Source organism: Delphinapterus leucas, chromosome 8 (assembly GCF_059928025.1).
Source record: "Delphinapterus leucas isolate spDelLeu-1000000601 "Yukka" chromosome 8, BTC_Dleu_Yukka2, whole genome shotgun sequence".
NCBI lineage: Eukaryota > Metazoa > Chordata > Mammalia > Artiodactyla > Monodontidae > Delphinapterus > Delphinapterus leucas.
In genome coordinates, this window is record NC_143136.1 from 33,404,362 (window position 1) to 33,422,332 (window position 17,971).

Below are 17,971 nucleotides of genomic sequence, written 5' to 3' on the forward strand. Positions count from 1 at the left end.
GTGTACCAATACAATAGGAAAAAAGTTAAAGGAAGATAAGCTATAAGTCAAATCTGCTAGAGAAAGACAACCACTTCAATCCACTCCTCCTGAGTAGTATGGTTACTCATTAAAACACAGGGTTTATTTTTGACTGAACTACCTACACATTAAGGAGACATCTTTAAGGAGTTTATAGATGTGAGAGCACTTCGAAAGTATAAAATACTATGCAAATAGAAGGCTTTAATGCCATCACGAAAACATCATGTGAGGGATGGAGATACTGTTTCTGTGAACACTGTTCTCAGAAGAATGAGTAATAAGCATTTTAATACCTTTATTAAGGTATAATTTACACACTATAAAATGAGCACTGAACTTTTATTGAAAGATATTAAGGGTATTTCCTTAGGAAGAGCCAAGGTTCAAAGATTTTTAAAAATCATTTTTCTCAAAACTAGTCAGCTTCATTATTGAGAAATAATATTACAAATGGACAATGAATATAAAAATATTCAAAAAACAAAAAACAAGTGAACCTCATTAGTAAAAACAATGTAAATCCATTTTCAAAATGACCTTAGCAAAGTTTTATTTTAATACTAGTGCTCATTAACATATGATGAGATATGCACTTTAGTATATCACTGATGGGAATGTGAACTGTTTCAACCATTGGAAAAGCAATTTGACAATGTATGAGGAACTTTAATACTGTTACTAGTGGATATAGAAATTACAATTCTGGGAATTATAATTTAATATAATGCTATATATACTAAGATGTGCATTGTAGCAAAAAACTAGAAACAGCCTAAATGTCCAAAACCAGAGGAATGGATAAGAAAAATATCTAGTTGGTAAAATATTATACAACCATTAAAACTGATGATTATGAAACATGTAATACCTGGAAGATATTATATTATGTTTAAAAAGCAGGGTCTGAAATTTATATCACTAATACAACTATACAAAAATTAAAGAGAAAAGACTAGAAAGAAATATTCAAAATATTAACAATGGTTGTATATGGGTGTAGGGATTTTTAAAGATTATTATTCTCCTCTCCATTTATCTCATTTTTCTATTTTTCTGAATAAATAGGCATGTATTCCTTTAATACTTCCTTAAATAAGTAATATACAAATATATTCTTATGTTAAAGATTCAAACAATACAAAAGTATAATAATAATAGGCAACCTCCCATAAAGAGCCACCCTGAACTATCCCTCCTTCTCTACCTTTGATGAGTTTGCACCATATTTCTAGTAATTTTTAAATACATGTCTTTATTTGGCCAATGTCTATGTTAAATAGTCAATAAATGGCATTTTTATAATGAAAAATTACAGAAAAAAAATCATTACCAAACTTTCTACTGATGTAATATTCAATATACATCAAGGAACAAAAAGTTCTGCTTCTTAATTTTATATTTTAATTAATTCCTTTAAACTTCAACACTTAAAACTATTTTTATTTTGGTCAAGCACCTAAGCATTTACAGAGTAAATGGCTGACATTCTATATAGTAGTGGTTATATTTCTTTCTTTTTTTTTTTTTTTGGTACGCAGGCCTCTCACTGCTGTGGCCTCTCCCGTTGTGGAGCACAGGCTCCGGACGCGCAGGCTCAGCGGCCATGGCTCACGGGCCCACCCGCTCCGCAGCATGTGGGATCTTCCCGGACCAGGGCACGAACCCGTGTACCCTGCATCGGCAGGCGGACTCTCAACCACTGCGCCACCAGGGAAGCACTAGTTTTCTTGAAATTAATATAAAAGGAAATATTCATTTTGTTTACAAACAATGAATTTACTTGATTGTTTTGTTTGAAGAACAAAATACATTAATTGGGTTAACACTCTCAAATTAGAACACTTAAAACACTTTCCCTTTTTATCAGGATAACATTACTGATTTATAGTGGCAATCATTCCCTGCTTTTGATTCAAGAGATTACAGTAGACCAAGATCTAGGTAACAATCTGAAATGTAGTTGTAAAGATCTTTGAGGTGAATTTATGGACAAATTCACTTCTCTTTCATCTAGCTAGATGTGAAAATTAGAGACCTTGCTTTGTTTGTTTTTTTGTGGAAAATAAATATAGCCAATTCAGTATAATTTCACAATAAAAGCTAATTGCCTTGAGTAGATAAACTACATGAAAAAACTCCTTATTGCTTTCAGTTTAGTGTTTCATCAATAAATCAAAGGAAATAGGGACCTCCCTGGTGGTCCAGTGGTTAAGAATCCACCTTCCAATGCAGGGGACGTGGGTTCCATCTCTGGTTGGGGAACTATGATCCCACATGCCGCAGGACAACTAAGCCCGCACACCCCAACTACTGAGCCCGCATACTCTGGAGCCTATGCGCCACAACTAGAGAGAAGCCCACGTGCTGCAACTAGAGAAGCCTGCATGCCACAGCGAAAGATCCCACGTGCTGCAACAAAGATTCCGTGGGCCACAACTAAGACCTGATATAGACAAATAAATTAATTAAAATACAATAATAAATTTTAAAAACACTTTAAAAAATAAAATAAAATAAATAAATAAATAAAAAATCAAAGGAAATAATCCAAAACTGAAGATCTTAGAGTATGGGCTGATAAAATTTCTTGACAGAGAAAAGAATTCTTGACAAGTGCTACATTTCAATTTTTAAAACTTATTTAAAAAAATTAAAACTTTTTATTTGGAAATAATTATAACAGTTGCAAGAATAACAATAGTACAAAGAATACCCATATGCCTTTATCCAAATTCACTTTTCTTACCATTATACCCCATTTGCTTCATCATTCAAGGAAGGTTAGATACACACATCATGGCCCTTTACTTCTAAACACTTCTCAGTATTTCCTAAGAATATGGATATTCTCTTATATAACCACACTATTCTTATCAGCTTCAGTAAATTTAACATTGAAAAAAATCTTTAATCATCTATTTTGTCAATTGGATTAACAACATCCTTTATCACATTTTGCACATCCAATATAGGAGAGTTAGGTATCGCTTAGTTGTCAACTTTCTTAGCCTCCTTTAATATAGAATCTTTCTCACAGTCTCTTTTTCTTATATGATATTGACATTTTTGAGGAAAACAAACTCCCTTTTTGTAACAGAACATTCTTAATTTATGATTTGCCTGATGTTCCTTTGTGATTAGATTCATTCTTGATTGAAATACAGTACTAAATTAGTTACACTGTGTCCTCAGAGTATCACGGACATCCATCTGCCCTTCATTAATGATATTACCTGGTTAAGCTATTGTCTGATTTCCTCAATTTATAATTACTAATTTTTCCCTTGCAATATGTTGGACAAACTCTAAAAGAATGCAAATATCCTCAGTCCTTATTGAACCTGCCCCCTAGATTTAGGATCTTAGGATGATTCTTGCCTGATCCAATCCTTGCCATGATGGCTGCATAATGATAATTTTCCAACACCTACAGTTACAACTTGGCACTTGGCATTCTACTATACACAAGTGCCCTCTCTTCTCCCTTCTCTGCTATCAGCATAGACTCAATTCATTTTCCCTCCAATGATTTATAACTTATTACTGTACTTCTTGAGCACTAAAATGATCTTAAATGTAGCTCGTGGGAGGTTCCTTCAAACTGGCTACTGTGACAAGTCTCCATCCTTTCGGGGGGTACTTCTTTCCTTATCTTCTAGTGTTATAAGATGTTGCAGGTTTATCTTGCACCTATCCTGCTCCAGTTCTAGAATAAGTCATTTTTCCAAGGACCCCAAGTTCCACTGACTGCGGAGTCGTAACAGAAACTACACCTGGGCATTATGTACACTCATAGCTATAGGGGTGCTTTTGCTTCTTATTTTTTTCAACAAACAGAGATAAGAAATATATGTAGGCATGTATGTATACACACACACATATAAATACATACTCATACAAATACATATATACATGGCTGCATATACATGCATGTAACACATACATATGGATTTTTTAAAGTCATAAGTCCATAATAATACCTTGAACTACAATCTATTCACATAGGATTCTCTTTTCTTCCCCCATCTATAACTGTTTCCCTATTCCTTCAGTGAGAACACTGGTTCCCAAGAATATCAACCCTAATACTCATTTTCTTAATCCTATAATACAAATATATCTACAATTGTTTCAGAATTGCTTTGTACACACTACTAAAAATCAAACCTTCTAAAAAGAGTTCAGTATTTGTTTGCAATTCTCCCATCTCTTATATATTGCCTAAAAGAGTATATACAGTCAAATACTGTTTTTGTAAAATGCTTAGATTAGTTCTTTCTTTTTCCCTTAAGTGTGATTATGATGTTTATGTAAAATACAACTGGGCTCATTTGCTTTCAGTTTGGGATTTTGCCCCCTTCCCATCCTTAATGATTTAATTATACTTTTTACACACACAGATTAGTAACATAATTCCAAAAGTCAAAACTACATGCATAAAGCTATATTCAGAGGACTTTTCCTCCTTCTTGTATCCTTTTTGTTCCATTCCCTCCAACCCTTGTAAGTAACCAACTTCATTATTTTCTGGTTTATCCTTTCTTTGCTTCTTTTTGTAAAGATAAGCTTTCTATTTTACACAAAAGACAGCATACTATATAAGCTTTTTATTCACCTAAAGTTACCTCTAGAAATCACTCCATATCAGTTCAGAGATCTTACCCATTTTTTTCTTATAGCTGTATATTTGGTACTCCATTACACATGTATGTACTATAGTGGATTTGAATCAATCTCCTATTCTTAGGCATTTAGGTAGTTTCCAATACTATACAGTTACAGACAATACTACAATCAGTAACTTTATGCATATGTATTTTCATACTGTTGGAGGTGTGTCTTCAAAGATAAACTACTACAAATGGGAGTGCTGGGTGAAAGAGTAAGGACATATGTTGTGTTCTTAATATTACCTAACTCCTCTTCATGTGAGTTGGAAAGTACTATATTTTGATTCAAACTTATTTGATAATATACCAATACCGTGGAAATCCTGGTGTATCTATTTTCGATTTTAGGTGTTAGCTAGATGTAGTCTCATGATGCTGGAACTCTCCCTCTCACTCTGGCCCAACCTGAATATTTTCATATATTTTTAAATTCTGAAAATCTTTGGAGAAAGGAATTACAAGGAAACGTACGTTACTTTAACTACTTACTGAGTGGTGTTGTGTCTGGAAGTGGAAAATTCTCAGTAAAGTTGACATTACACAAGTCTGTGCTACAACAGCAGAAACGGTATGTTCCATTCTGAATTGAGGGTGGAGTGGTAGTTACTACACATTCTTCGTAGTGACACTCCTGGGGATCTCCAATGTGAGACCAACATCCTACAAATTGATGTTAATGTAAACAAGTTAGGTTTATATATGTCATAATGTAAATAAGTTATAACTCTTGCAAACCAATAGGAAACCACATTTTTTTAATAACAGATAATGGCAAAGTATAAACAAGCATTTCATAGAAGGAAAAAGCCACTAATAAAATGTTTCACTTCACAGTTAATCTAAGAATTATTATTAAAACATCAATAAGATTACATTTTTGTCTATATCTATTGAATTCTTCTGGGTTTTAAAATAATTATATATAACAATAACAAGGATTCAGTAACACACAGTGCTGGAGGGAATGTAAATGTATATAACATTTCTAGAAAGTCACATGGCAATTTTTATGAAGAGCCTTTTCATGTTTTATAATCTAAAATTTTTACTTCCAGAAGTCTATTCCAGGAAAATTATGAGATACAATCAAAGAAATATGTTCAAAGATGTTCACTGAAGCATTAGGTATTACAATGAAAACCGGAAAACAATATAATGTCCAACAGCAGAGTAATGTGTAAGTAAACTGAGATACATGTATACAATGAAAAATTGTATAGATTTTGAAAGTGTTTTCAAAGTATATTTAAAGACATAGGAAAATATCCATGATATAATTTAAATGGGAAAAACTGTATATGAAATTATTTATATAGTATTACCATAATTTTGAAAAAAAATAGTACACATACATATAAACATAGAAGTACAAAGAAAACACACCTGAAGGGAATAAACCAATATAGTTCAAAAAGAAAACTTTTTAAAGTATGGAATTGTAGACATTTGTTTCTCTTATAGTTTTCTTTATTTTCTAAACTTCATAAAATGGCATTATATTATTAAAATTGTAATAAGATATTATTAAAATAAGCTAAAAACAATTACCCTTTGCAAATGTGGAGCTTGTGTGTGAATACAGACATGAATACACACTTTTAAACTTACTGTTCTCCTGCAGAGGGTTTTACAATCTACTTCCATGCCCTTCTTAGATAAACTTCAATTGTATGAAACAGTTATTTTAGGTAAAAAAAGTATTACTTGCCTTGTTTTACCAGATTTATGTCCCCTTTTGATTTCTCCCAAAGGCCGTAGCAGGTGCTACCTTTTGAGCATAATATTGTTCCGTTTTCATGAGAGATTCGACTCTCACCTATCCCAAGGTCTTGTTGATATGGATCTTTAAATGCACAAAGACGTTCTTGATTCTGAGAAGCTAAAATAAAGGAAAAGAAGACAAATTCACTTTATGATAATCTTTGCAAAACATTATTATATAAAATCTTAGAGCCTTTTAGAAAGGCACTGTAAATTTCCCTACTAAATCCCTAACAAGGCTTGAATAAATGCGCAATTTTGTATTTATTCAATAACTTCTTTCTTTTCATTAATTAATTTGTAACTTCCAAACAAGAAGCAAACTTAAAAACTCATTTCCCAAAAGGAATACCCTCTTACATAAATTATTCTCACCACTCTTTCTCCTATTAAATAATATTGGTGTCTGAATAAAGAAATATCATCAGAAAAATGTCCATGCTCTAAATTATTAAAAATTCAAAACAAATTAACAAACCTAGAGGGCTGAATAATTTTTGGAAATTCTACAGTACTCACTTCTACCATATTTTATACTCAGTTGTAAAATGTTAAACATAACATTAGGCAGGTTAAACTAAGGATGAGGAGAGACTACAAATGGATAGTACATGGTTTCTATCTGGGGAGATAGAAATGTTCCAAAATTAGATTGTGGCAATGTTTGCACAGCTTTGTAAATGTACAAAAAAATAATTGTTCACTAAAAATGCGTGAATTTCATGCTACGTAAATTATACCTTAATAAACCTGTTTTTAAAAATTAAGGCTATTAGTGCTCAAAAAGAAAATGATTTTCCATCATTAAAAATATCAATATAATAGTCAGAAGAAATGCTCAACAATCCCTCATACCGAAGGTCAACCCAATGTATTTTCAATGCCAGTCAGTCTTTCTCCATATACATAATCTGATTTAACTAATCTCAGTAGAACATTTGCCACATAATTTATCAGCTAACAAACATTTACCAACACTGATGAGAATACCAAAGAAGTAGATGGTTATCAAAAGCAACAGCTGATCTTTGGTTTCTTAAAGCAGACTTTCCTACTGTGTTTGACTTGCCAGAATAACAATCTAATACACTTTGCCACTATATTCCTCATAGGCTTCTGATTTATTTCTTGATTTTGCTGTGTATCTTATTTAGTACAGCTTAATTCATTAGCACCTTAGCACTGGAAATGATTTATTAAAATAATGTTTCTGAAACTACAAAACTAAGGACAAAACCCTGGAGAAGAAATGAAAGCACCAACAACTGTGTGCCCAAGTCTATTTAGAAACACAGACCTGCCATATTTACTACAACAGAAAGCACCTTCAAAGTATTGAGCTAAACAAATAGGGGATTCACAAACAGATAATATAGAGTTCTACCCGTCAAGCATCTTATAGTCTGCTTGGAGAGAGACAGTAATTACTCAAAAAAATAAACGTGACTTCCATATTTCCACAATTTAGAACTTCAGGCAGTCTTCTACAAGATATTTACTAGTATCATATAAATGGCCAGAAAATGTAGTATAGTCTTTTTTTAAAAAAAGATTTTTTATTTACTTATTTATTTTGGCTGCGTCAGGTCTTAGTTGCGGCACGCAGGATCTTTCATTGCGGTGTGCAGGCTTCTCTCTAGTTGCAGTGCACTGGCTCCAGAGCACACAGGCTCCGTAGTTGCAGCCCGCAGGCTTAGTTGCCCCCCAGCATGTGAGATCTTAGTTCCCTGACCAGGGATCAAACCCAGGTCCTCTGCATTGAAAGGCAGATTCTTAACCACTGGACAACCAGGGAAGTCCCTAGCTTTTTATAAAAACTACTTCCAGGGCATTAGCCCGATTATAAGTATACCACATTTTTACCACATGTAGTCACATATTCAAAATCCTTTAATGACAAATATTTATATTATCTTGCACATTTAACAGTATTTCCTTAGATATACCCTAATTTGCAAACTTTACAAAATTATTATAAAGATTAAAATCAAATATATCTCTACATATAAAATACACACAGCACAAAGATTGATACTTAAAAGACTCAAACTAAAAACAAAACTCTGTAATGTAGATCTAAAAAAGCATGCCTATTTATGAGACATAATTCCTTACCCCCATTTCTTGACTCAGGTTAAGTGCTCCTTACCTACTACCACTTGCTGAAATTATGTAACCCACTCTGTTTCCCTTTTTGTCTTGACTGTTAGAAAGATCAGAATGAATTTATGAACTCATTATCTCTAGTTTTCCACAACCAAGATATTCTATTTTTTCCCCTCCTCTTCCGTTGTTATGCATTTTGACTAGAATTTTATATTGAGTACTGAGTTAATGAAAAGGGATCTAACCGTACCTGGAGGTAGATGGATCATAAATAAATAAGTGCCTCATTTAATTTAAAAATAAAAATATATCCTTGTGAAAGAATAAATACAAAGTGAAAATTTTTCCTCTGCCTGGATTTCTTTTACAACTGAAAAGTAGCTAAAGGGGGCTTCCTTGGTGGCGCAGTGGTTGAGAGTCCGCCTGCTGATGCAGGGGACACGGGTTCGTGCCCCGGTCCGGGAAGATCCCACATGCCGCGGAGCAGCTGAGCCCGTGAGCCATGGCCGCTAAGCCTGCGCGTCCAAAGCCTATGCTCCGCAACGGGAGAGGCCACAAACAGTCAGAGGACCGCGTACCGGGGGGGAAAAAAAAAAGTAGCTAAAGGAATGAACATGCATAAAATTTTTAGTTCCATTATTAAATAATTTGCTGACTGACACCTAAAATTCTCCTTATATAAAAAGACAACAAACAAATCCAATCTCCTCTATGTCTCCCTCTCGCCTCATCCCAAGATCAAGGCAATAAAGGTACAACTGTAGGACACTGAATCATACCTTTAATATCCCTCATGTTTCACTAAATAACTTTTTCTTAAAATTACTTCAGCCTACTTCATAGGAATTATTTTACGACAGTGTCATTAGTATAGGAAAATTATACTTGGCTATTTTGAGAGTAACTCTTTCAAATTATGATTCAGCAAATTCCTATATAAAATAAAGGTGTTTGAGCAAGAATTCTAACTAAACCGCCCTTTGGTCAAAAGAAAGAAAAACTCCATTTCGTAAAACAGTGCTTGCATCTTTTTAAATACTATTTGTTGTAATGTCTCAGCAATATCTCTGTATAAAGTTTTGGATTCTTCATAAATAATGCAGGAAAAGTAGGCATGAAACAAAGAGTACTATGAGAAACAGTATAGCCTAGTATTATATTCTCACAAAAAGAGACCTGATCATTTACATGTGGTTTTCTGAATTTGTCAACAGCTAATGAACAAATCTTGATCAATCAAGTATGGTCAATTAGTTCTTTCAAGGGACATCCATAATCAAATACAGTGATTAGATAGGAGTCTTTTAAAAACTGCTCTCCTCATTTTATTTTTTTTAAATTATTTTCCAGCTTTATTGGGATATAATTGGCACATATTACTGTGTAAGTTTAGGGTGTACAACATGATTTGATACATGTATATATTGCAAACTGATTACCACAATAGGGTTAGTTAACAGCTCCAGCACCTCACATAATTACCATTTTGTGTATGTATGTGTATGGTGAAACTATTTAAATCTATTCTCCTAGGGACTTTCAAACATATCATGCAGTATTTGTTTTTTCTTGCCTCTTTCTAACAGAACACATTTGATCACAATTTTTTTTTTTTTTTTTTTTTTTTTTTGCGGTACGCGGGCCTCTCACTGTTGTGGCCTCTCCCATTGTGGAGCACAGGCTCTGGACGTGCAGGCTCAGCGGCCATGGCTCACGCGCCCAGCCACTCCGCAGCACGTGGGATATTCCCAGACCAGGGCACGAACCCGTGTCCCCTGCATCGGCAGGCAGACTCTCAACCACTACGCCACCAGGGAAGCCCCACATTTTTTTTATACAGCAGGTTCTTATTAGTCATCAATTTTATACACATCAGTGTACACATGTCAATCCCAATCTCCCAATTCATCACACCACCACCACGACCCCTCGCGGATTTCCCCCCTTCGTATCCATATGTTTGTTCTCTACATCTGTTGTCTCAATTTCTGCCCTGAAAACCAGTTCATCTGTACCATTTTTCTAGGTTCGACATATATGCGTTAATATACAATATTTATTTTTCTCTTTCTGACTTCACTCAGTATGGCAGTTTTTAGATCCAGCCACGTCTCTACCAATGACCCAATTCTGTTCCATTTTATGGCAGAGTAACATTCCATTGTATATATGTACCACTTCTTCTTTATCCATTCGTCTGTCGATGGGCATTTAGGTTGCTTCCACAACCTGGCTATCGTAAATAGCGTTGCAATGAACATTGGGGTGCATGTGTCTTTTTGAATTGTGGTTTTCTCTGGGTATACACCCAGTAGTGGGATTGCTGGATCATATAGTAATTCTATTTTTAGTTTTTTAAGGAACCTCCATACTGTTCCCCATAGTGCCTGTATCAGTTTACATTCCCACAAATGGTGCAAGAGGGTTCCCTTTACTCCACACCCCCTCCAGCATTTGTTGTTTGTAGATTTTCTGATGAAGCCCATTCTAACTGGTGTGAGGTGATACCTCATTGTACTTTTGATTTGCATTTCTCTAATAATTAGTGCTGTTGAGCAGCTTTTCATGTGCTTCATGGCCATCTGTATGTCTTCGTTAGAGAAATGTCTATTTAGGTCTCCTGCCCACGTTTGGATTGGGTTGTTTGCTTTTTTAATATCGAGCTGCATGAGCTGTTTATATATTTTGGAGATTAATCCTTTGTCTGCTGATTCATTTGCAAATATTTTCTCCCATTCTGAGGGTTGTCTTTTCGTCTTCTTTATGGTTTCCTTTGCTGTGCAAAAGCTTTTAAGTTTCATTAGGTCCCATTTGTTTATCTTTGTTTTTATTTCCATTACTCTAGGAGGTGGATCAAAAAAATCTTGCTGTGATTTATGTCAAAGACTGTTCTTCCTTTGTTTTCCTCTAAGAGTTTTATACTGTCCAGTCTTACATTTAGGTCTCCAATCCATTTTGAGTTTGTTTTTGGGTATGGTGTTAGGGAGTGTTCTAATTTCATTCTTTTACATGTAGCTGTTCAGTTTTCCCAGCACCACTTATTGAAGAGACTGCCTTTTCTCCATTGTATATCCTTGCCTCCTTTGTCATAGATTAGTTGACCATAGGTGCGTGGGTTTACCTCTGGGCTTTGTACCTTGTTCCACTGATCTCTGTTTCTGTGCCAGTACCGTATTGTCTTGATTACTGTAGCTTTGTAGTATAGTCTGCAGTCAGGGAGTCTGATTCCTCCAGCTCCGTTTTTTTCCCTCAAGACGGCTTTGGCTATTCGGGGTCTTTTGTGTCTCCATACAAATTTTAAGATTTTTTGTTCTAGTTCTGTAAAAAATGCCATTGGTAATTTGATAGGGATTGCACTGAATCTGTAGATTGCTTTGGGTAGTAGAGTCATTTGCACAATATTGATTCTTCCAATCCAAGAACATGGTACATCTCTCCATCTGTTGGTATCATCTTTAATTTCTTTCATCAGTGTCTTATAGTTTTCTGCATACAGGTCTTTTGTCTCCCTAGGTAGGTTTATTCCTAGGTATTTTATTCTTTTTGTTGCAATGGTAAATGGGAGTGCTGCCTTAACTTCTCTTTCAGATATTTCATCATTAGTGTGTAGGAATGCAAGAGATTTCTGTGCATTAATTTTGTATCCTGCAACTTTATCAAATTCATTGATTAGCTCTAGTAGTTTTCTGGTGGCATCTTTAGGATTCTCTATGTATAGTATCATGTCATCTGCAAACAGTGAGTTTTACTTCTTCATTTCCAATTTGGATTCCTTTTATTTCTTTTTCTTCTCTGACTGCCGTGGCTAGGATTTCCAAAGCTGTGTTGAATAATAGCAGTGAGAGTGGACATTCTTGTCTTGTTCCTGATCTTAGAGGAAATGCTTTCAGTTTTTCACCATTGAGTATGATGTTTGCTGTGGGTTTGTCCTATATGGCTTTTATTATGTTGAGGTAGGTTCACTCTATGCCCACTTTCTGGAGAGGTTTTATCATAAATGGGTGTTGAATTTTGTCGAAAGCTTTCTCTGCATCTGTTGAGATGATCATATGGTTTTTCTCCTTCTATTTGTTAATATGGTGTGTCACATTGATTGATTTGGGTATACTGAAGCATCCTTGCATTTCTGGAATAAACCCCACTTGATCATGGTGTATGATACTTTTAACGTGCTGTTGGATTCTGTTTGCTAGTATTTTGTTGAGGACTTTTGCATCTATATTCATCAGTGATATAGGTTTGTAATTTACTTTTTTTGTAGTAGCTTTGTCTGGTTTTGGTATCAGGGTGATGGTGGCCTCACAGAATGAGTTTGGGAGTGTTCTTTCCTCTGCAATTTTTTGGAACAGTTTGAGAAGGACAGGTGTTAACACTTCTCTAAATGTTTGATAGAATTCACCTGTGAAGCCATCTGGTGCTGGACTTTTGTTTGTTGGAAGATTTTTAATGACAGTTTCAATTTCAGTGCTTTTGATTGGTCTGTTCATATTTTCTATTTCTTCCTGGTTCCGTTTTGGAAGGTTATACCTTTCTAAGAATTTGTCCATTTCTTCCAGGTTTCCATTTTACTGGCATAGAGTTGTTTGTAGTAGTCTCTTAGGATGCTTTGTATTTCTGCGGTGTCTGTTGTAACTTCTCCTTTTTCATTTCTAATTTTATTGATTTGAGTCCTCTAACTCTTTTTCTTGATGAGTCTGGCTAATTATATATCAATTTTGTTTTTCTTCTCAAAGAACCAGCTTTTAGTTTTATTGATCTTTGTTACTGTTTTCTTTGTTTCTATTTCATTTATTTCTGCTCTGATCTTTATGATTTCTTTCCTTCTGCTAACTTTGGGTTTTATTTGTTCTTCTTTCTCTAGTTCCTTCAGGTGTAAGGTTAGATTGTTTATCTGAGATTTTTCTTGTTTCTTGAGGTTGGCTTGTATAGCTATAAACTTCCCTCTTAGAAGTGCTTTTGCTGCATCCCATAGGTTTTGGATGGTCGTGTTTTCATTGTCATTTGTCTCTAGGTATTTTTTGATTTCCTCTGTGATTTCTTCAGTGATCTCCTGGTTATTTAGTATCGTATTGGTTAGCCTCCATGTGTTCGTGTTTTTTATGTTTTTTTCCCTGTAATTCAGTTTTGATCTCATAGCGTTGTGGTCAGAAAAGATGCTTCATATGATTTCAATTTTCTTAAATTTACTGAGGCTTGGTTTGTGACCCAAGATGTGATCTATCCTGGAGAACGTTCTGGGTGCACTTGAGAAGAAAGTGTAATCTGCTGGTTTTGGATGGAATGTCCTATAATTATCAATTAAATCGATCTGGTCTCTTGTGTTATTTAAAGCTTCTGTTTCCTTATTTATTTTCATTTTAGATGATCTATCCATTGGTGTAAGTGAGGTGTTAAAGTCCCCCAATATTATTGTGTTACTGTCGATTTCCTCTTTTATAGCTATTAGCAGTTGTCTTATGTATTGAGGTGCTCCTATGCTGGGTGCATATATATTTATAATTGTTATATCTTCTTCTTGGATTGATCCCTTAATTATTATGTAGTGTCCTTCCTTGTCTCTTGTAACATTCTTTACTTTAAAGTCTATTTTATCTGATATGAGTATTGCTACTCCAGCTTTCTTTTGATTTCCATTTGCATGGAATATCTGTTTTCATCCCCTCACTTTCAGTCTGAATACGTCCCTAGGTCTGAGGTGGGTCTCTCGGAGACAGCATATATATGGGTCTTGCTTTTGTATCCATTCAGCAAGCCTGTGTCATTTGGTTGGAGCATTTAACCCATTCACGTTTAAGGTAATTATCGATATGTATGTCCCTATTACCATTTTCTTAATTGTTTTGGGTTTGTTTATGTAGGTCCTTTTCTTCTCTTGTGTTTCCCACTTAGAGAAGTTCCTTTAGCATTTGTTGTAGAGCTGGTTTGGTGGTGCTGAATTCTCTTAGCTTTTGCTTCTCTGTAAAGCTTTTGATTTCTCCATCAAATCTGAATGAGATCCTTGCCGTGTAGAGTAATCTTGGTTGTAGGTTCTTCCCTTTCATCACTTTAAGCATATCGTGCCACTCCCTTCTGGCCTGTAGAGTTTCTGCTGAGAAATCAGCTGCTAAACTTATGGGAGTTGCCTTGTATGTTATTTGTCATTTTCCCCTTGCTGCTTTCAATAATTTTTCTTTGCCTTTAATTTTTACCAATTTGATTACTATGTTTCTTGGCGTGTTTCTCCTTGGGTTTATCCTGTATGGGACTTGCTGTGCTTCCTGGACTTGGGTGGCTATTTCCTCTCCCATGTTAGGGAAGTTTTCGACTATAATCTCTTCACACATTTTCTCTGGTCCTTTCTCTCTCTCTTCTCCTTCTGGGGCCCCTATAATGCGAATGTTGTTGCGGTTAATGTTGTCCCAGAGGTCTCTTAGGCTGTCTTCCTTTCTTTTCATTCTTTTTTCTTTATCCTTTTCTGCAGCAATAAATTCCACCATTCTGTCTTCCAGGTCACTTATCTGTTCTTCTGCCTCAGTTATTCTGCTATTGATTCTTTCTAGTGTAGTTTTCATTTCAGTTATTGTGTTGTTCACCTCTGTTTGTTTTTAATTCTTCTAGGTGTTCGTTAAACTTTTTTTTTTTTTCGTTAAACATTTTTTGCATCTTCTCGACCTTTGCCTCCATTGTTTTTCTGAGGTCCTGGATCATCTTCACTATCATTATTCTGAATTCTTTTTCTGGAAGGTTGCCTATCTCCACTTCATTTAGTTGTTTTTCTGGGTTTTATCTTGTTCCTTCATGTGGTACATAGCCCTCTGCTTTTTCATCTTGTCTATCTTTCTGTGAATGTGGTTTTTGTTCCACTGGCTGCAGGATTTTAATTCTCCTTGCTTCTGCTGTGTGTCCTCTCTCTCCTCTTTTTAAACAGGTGATATTTGGTTGTAATAAGCACTAAAGCAATTTTGATTAACATAACTACATTAAACTGCAAATAGTCCCATCCAAACTGCTGACAGAGGTATCTTCATAAAAGAGTTGATCATGCTTAAAATCTGTTAGCTCCCTGAAGTTCCTAGAATTAAATTCAAGCTCTTCAGTTGGCATTTAACGTCCTTCATAAGCCGACCCAACAGGACCATGATCACTTTGGTGGGCCTAGGAACTTTTGATTTCATGGGCCCTTTCCTCCAATAAAAAATATTAAAAATTATACTTTGGAGATCCCTGGTGGCGCAGTGGTTAAGAATCCACCTACCAATGCAGGGGACATGGGTTCGAGCCCTGGTCCGGGAAGATCCCACATGCTGTGGAGCAACTCAGCCCATGTTCCACAACTACTGAGCCTGTGCTCTAGAGCCTGCGTGCCACAACTACTGAAGCCCGTGCGCCTAGAGCCCATGCTCCGCAACAAGAGAAGCTACTGCAATGAGAAGCCCATGCACTGCAACGAAGAGTAGCCCCCACTCACCACAACTAGAGAAAGCCCGGGTGCAGCAACAAAGACCCAACACGGCCAAAAATAAAATAAATAAAGAAATTAATTTTTTAAAAAAATTATACTTTACTATTGCATTGGGATAAAAACAATATGTTAACCCTAGGTATTAGAACATTTTCTTCAACATGAGAAGTTCCTTTTTTCCTTCTGCTTTTAAAACAAATTAAAACATTTTCTTGGACCTCCAGAAATACTGTGGGCCCTGTACCTAATGGGTAAGTCAGCCCCAGGACTCAAGCTACCTCTTGCCATTCATCCCACTCCTCCATTCCTCAGTTTCCACCACACTAATATGCCAAGATCTTTCCTGACCTTTATACATAATGTACCCAGTATCTAGAATGCCATTTTTCATGCTCTTCAGTTTGCTCTGCAGTTAAATGATATGTTCTACACTCCCAAATCTCTTAACTCTGTTTTAGCATTGCATGGCATTATATTTTATCTGTTTACATGCATATCTCCGGCACCAAGTAGGAGGCTGACTTCACTTGTTCCTAGAGGAAAACTAGGTGTATATAACTCATTTTGTATACCACGAATACCCAACAGTGTTACAGGCAGACAGCTTTCATATCTACATATATTGTACTCAATATCATATTCCCATTCAAAGGTTACAAAATCTAGGCAATAATCATCTAGTCCTTTGACCACTCTACTATACACGAAGCTGTGAAAATAGTATCCATATACATGCAGTATTATATTATTTTCATATATATATACACACATACATATCTCCAAGTTACTGAGAATAAACTAATCATTTTCTGTTTACATATGCTTTCTGGATCAGCATTTGCTAATCATGTGCAGCATTTAATTCCCAGGAACATATGTGGCATGTCTGGAATACTCAGCTGTCTTACATTTCCGACTCCGCAATATAACACTATCAAGAATGTAGAGTATAAAGGTATGGCATAGTTTTATCATGTCTGCATCAGTTAACTGTCATTACAGACATAAATCAGCATCATTATGCATACACTGAAAAATACTATCTATTTGCTTTTATGTGGGAGGAAAGAAAGGAAAAAATGGCTATACTAAAAGTATTAACTATTTGCCCTTTTCCCTTTTTTACCAAATACTCTTATACTATTTGAATTTTCATGAAAATATATTCATGTATTACATATTTCAAAAATAAAAGGGTTTTTGTACTTGAATTATTTTTACATTATTTTTTTAAATTTTGTAATGATTATATATTCACAGGTAGCTGGAAAGAAATATAAGGAGAAGGTGATTTGTGAACTAGGTTCCTGCTTCTCCATTCTTTGGCCACTGAATAAAGCTTGTGCTGTCCCAGTCTCAAAGAGGGAGGGAGGGAGGGAGGGAGGAAGGAAGGAAGGGATATAGGGACAAGTGCAGTACCTCTCCAATGCAAACATCCCACACAATCACTGTGCAGTATCAAAGACAAGAAATCTACATTAGCACAATCCATAGAGCTTAATCAGATATTACCAGTTATACATGCACTCAACTGTGAGTACGAATTTATGCAATTCAGTCACATACCATCACAATCAAAATATTTAACTGTACTATCACAAGATGCCCTCATGTTAACCCTTTATAATCACGATCCCTTTGTCCCCATTCCTAACCAACAGCAACCACTAATCTGTTCTCCAACTCAATGATTATATTTCACAATTACTATATAAATGGAATCATGTAGTACATATCCTTTAGAGATTGACTTTTTTCACTGAGCAAAAATTCCTTGAGGTTCACCCAATTTGTTGCATGCATCAATAGTTCATTACTTTTTATGGAGTAGTATTCCATGGTATGGATGAAATACACAATCTGTTTAACTTTTCACCTTTTGAAGCTCATTGGGGTAGTTTTCAGTTTTTGGCTGTTAGAAATAAAACTGCTATGAACATTTGTGTATATGTTCAATTTTATTAGGAAT

At 35.2% G+C, this 17,971-nt stretch overlaps 1 protein-coding gene across 1 annotated transcript in view; it reads right to left on the reverse strand.

Moving 5' to 3' along the window:
• The window catches only part of BMPR2 (bone morphogenetic protein receptor type 2), a 193,481-nt gene that overhangs the window by 97,759 nt on the left and 77,751 nt on the right, over positions 1-17,971 (reverse strand). Inside the window, exons 2-3 of the mRNA XM_022567437.3 lie at positions 6,403-6,573; positions 5,184-5,354 (exon numbers count right to left, since the gene is read on the reverse strand). Of these exons, the coding sequence (XP_022423145.1) occupies positions 5,184-5,354; positions 6,403-6,573 (342 nt within the window). The remainder of the gene's footprint in view (positions 1-5,183; positions 5,355-6,402; positions 6,574-17,971) is intronic.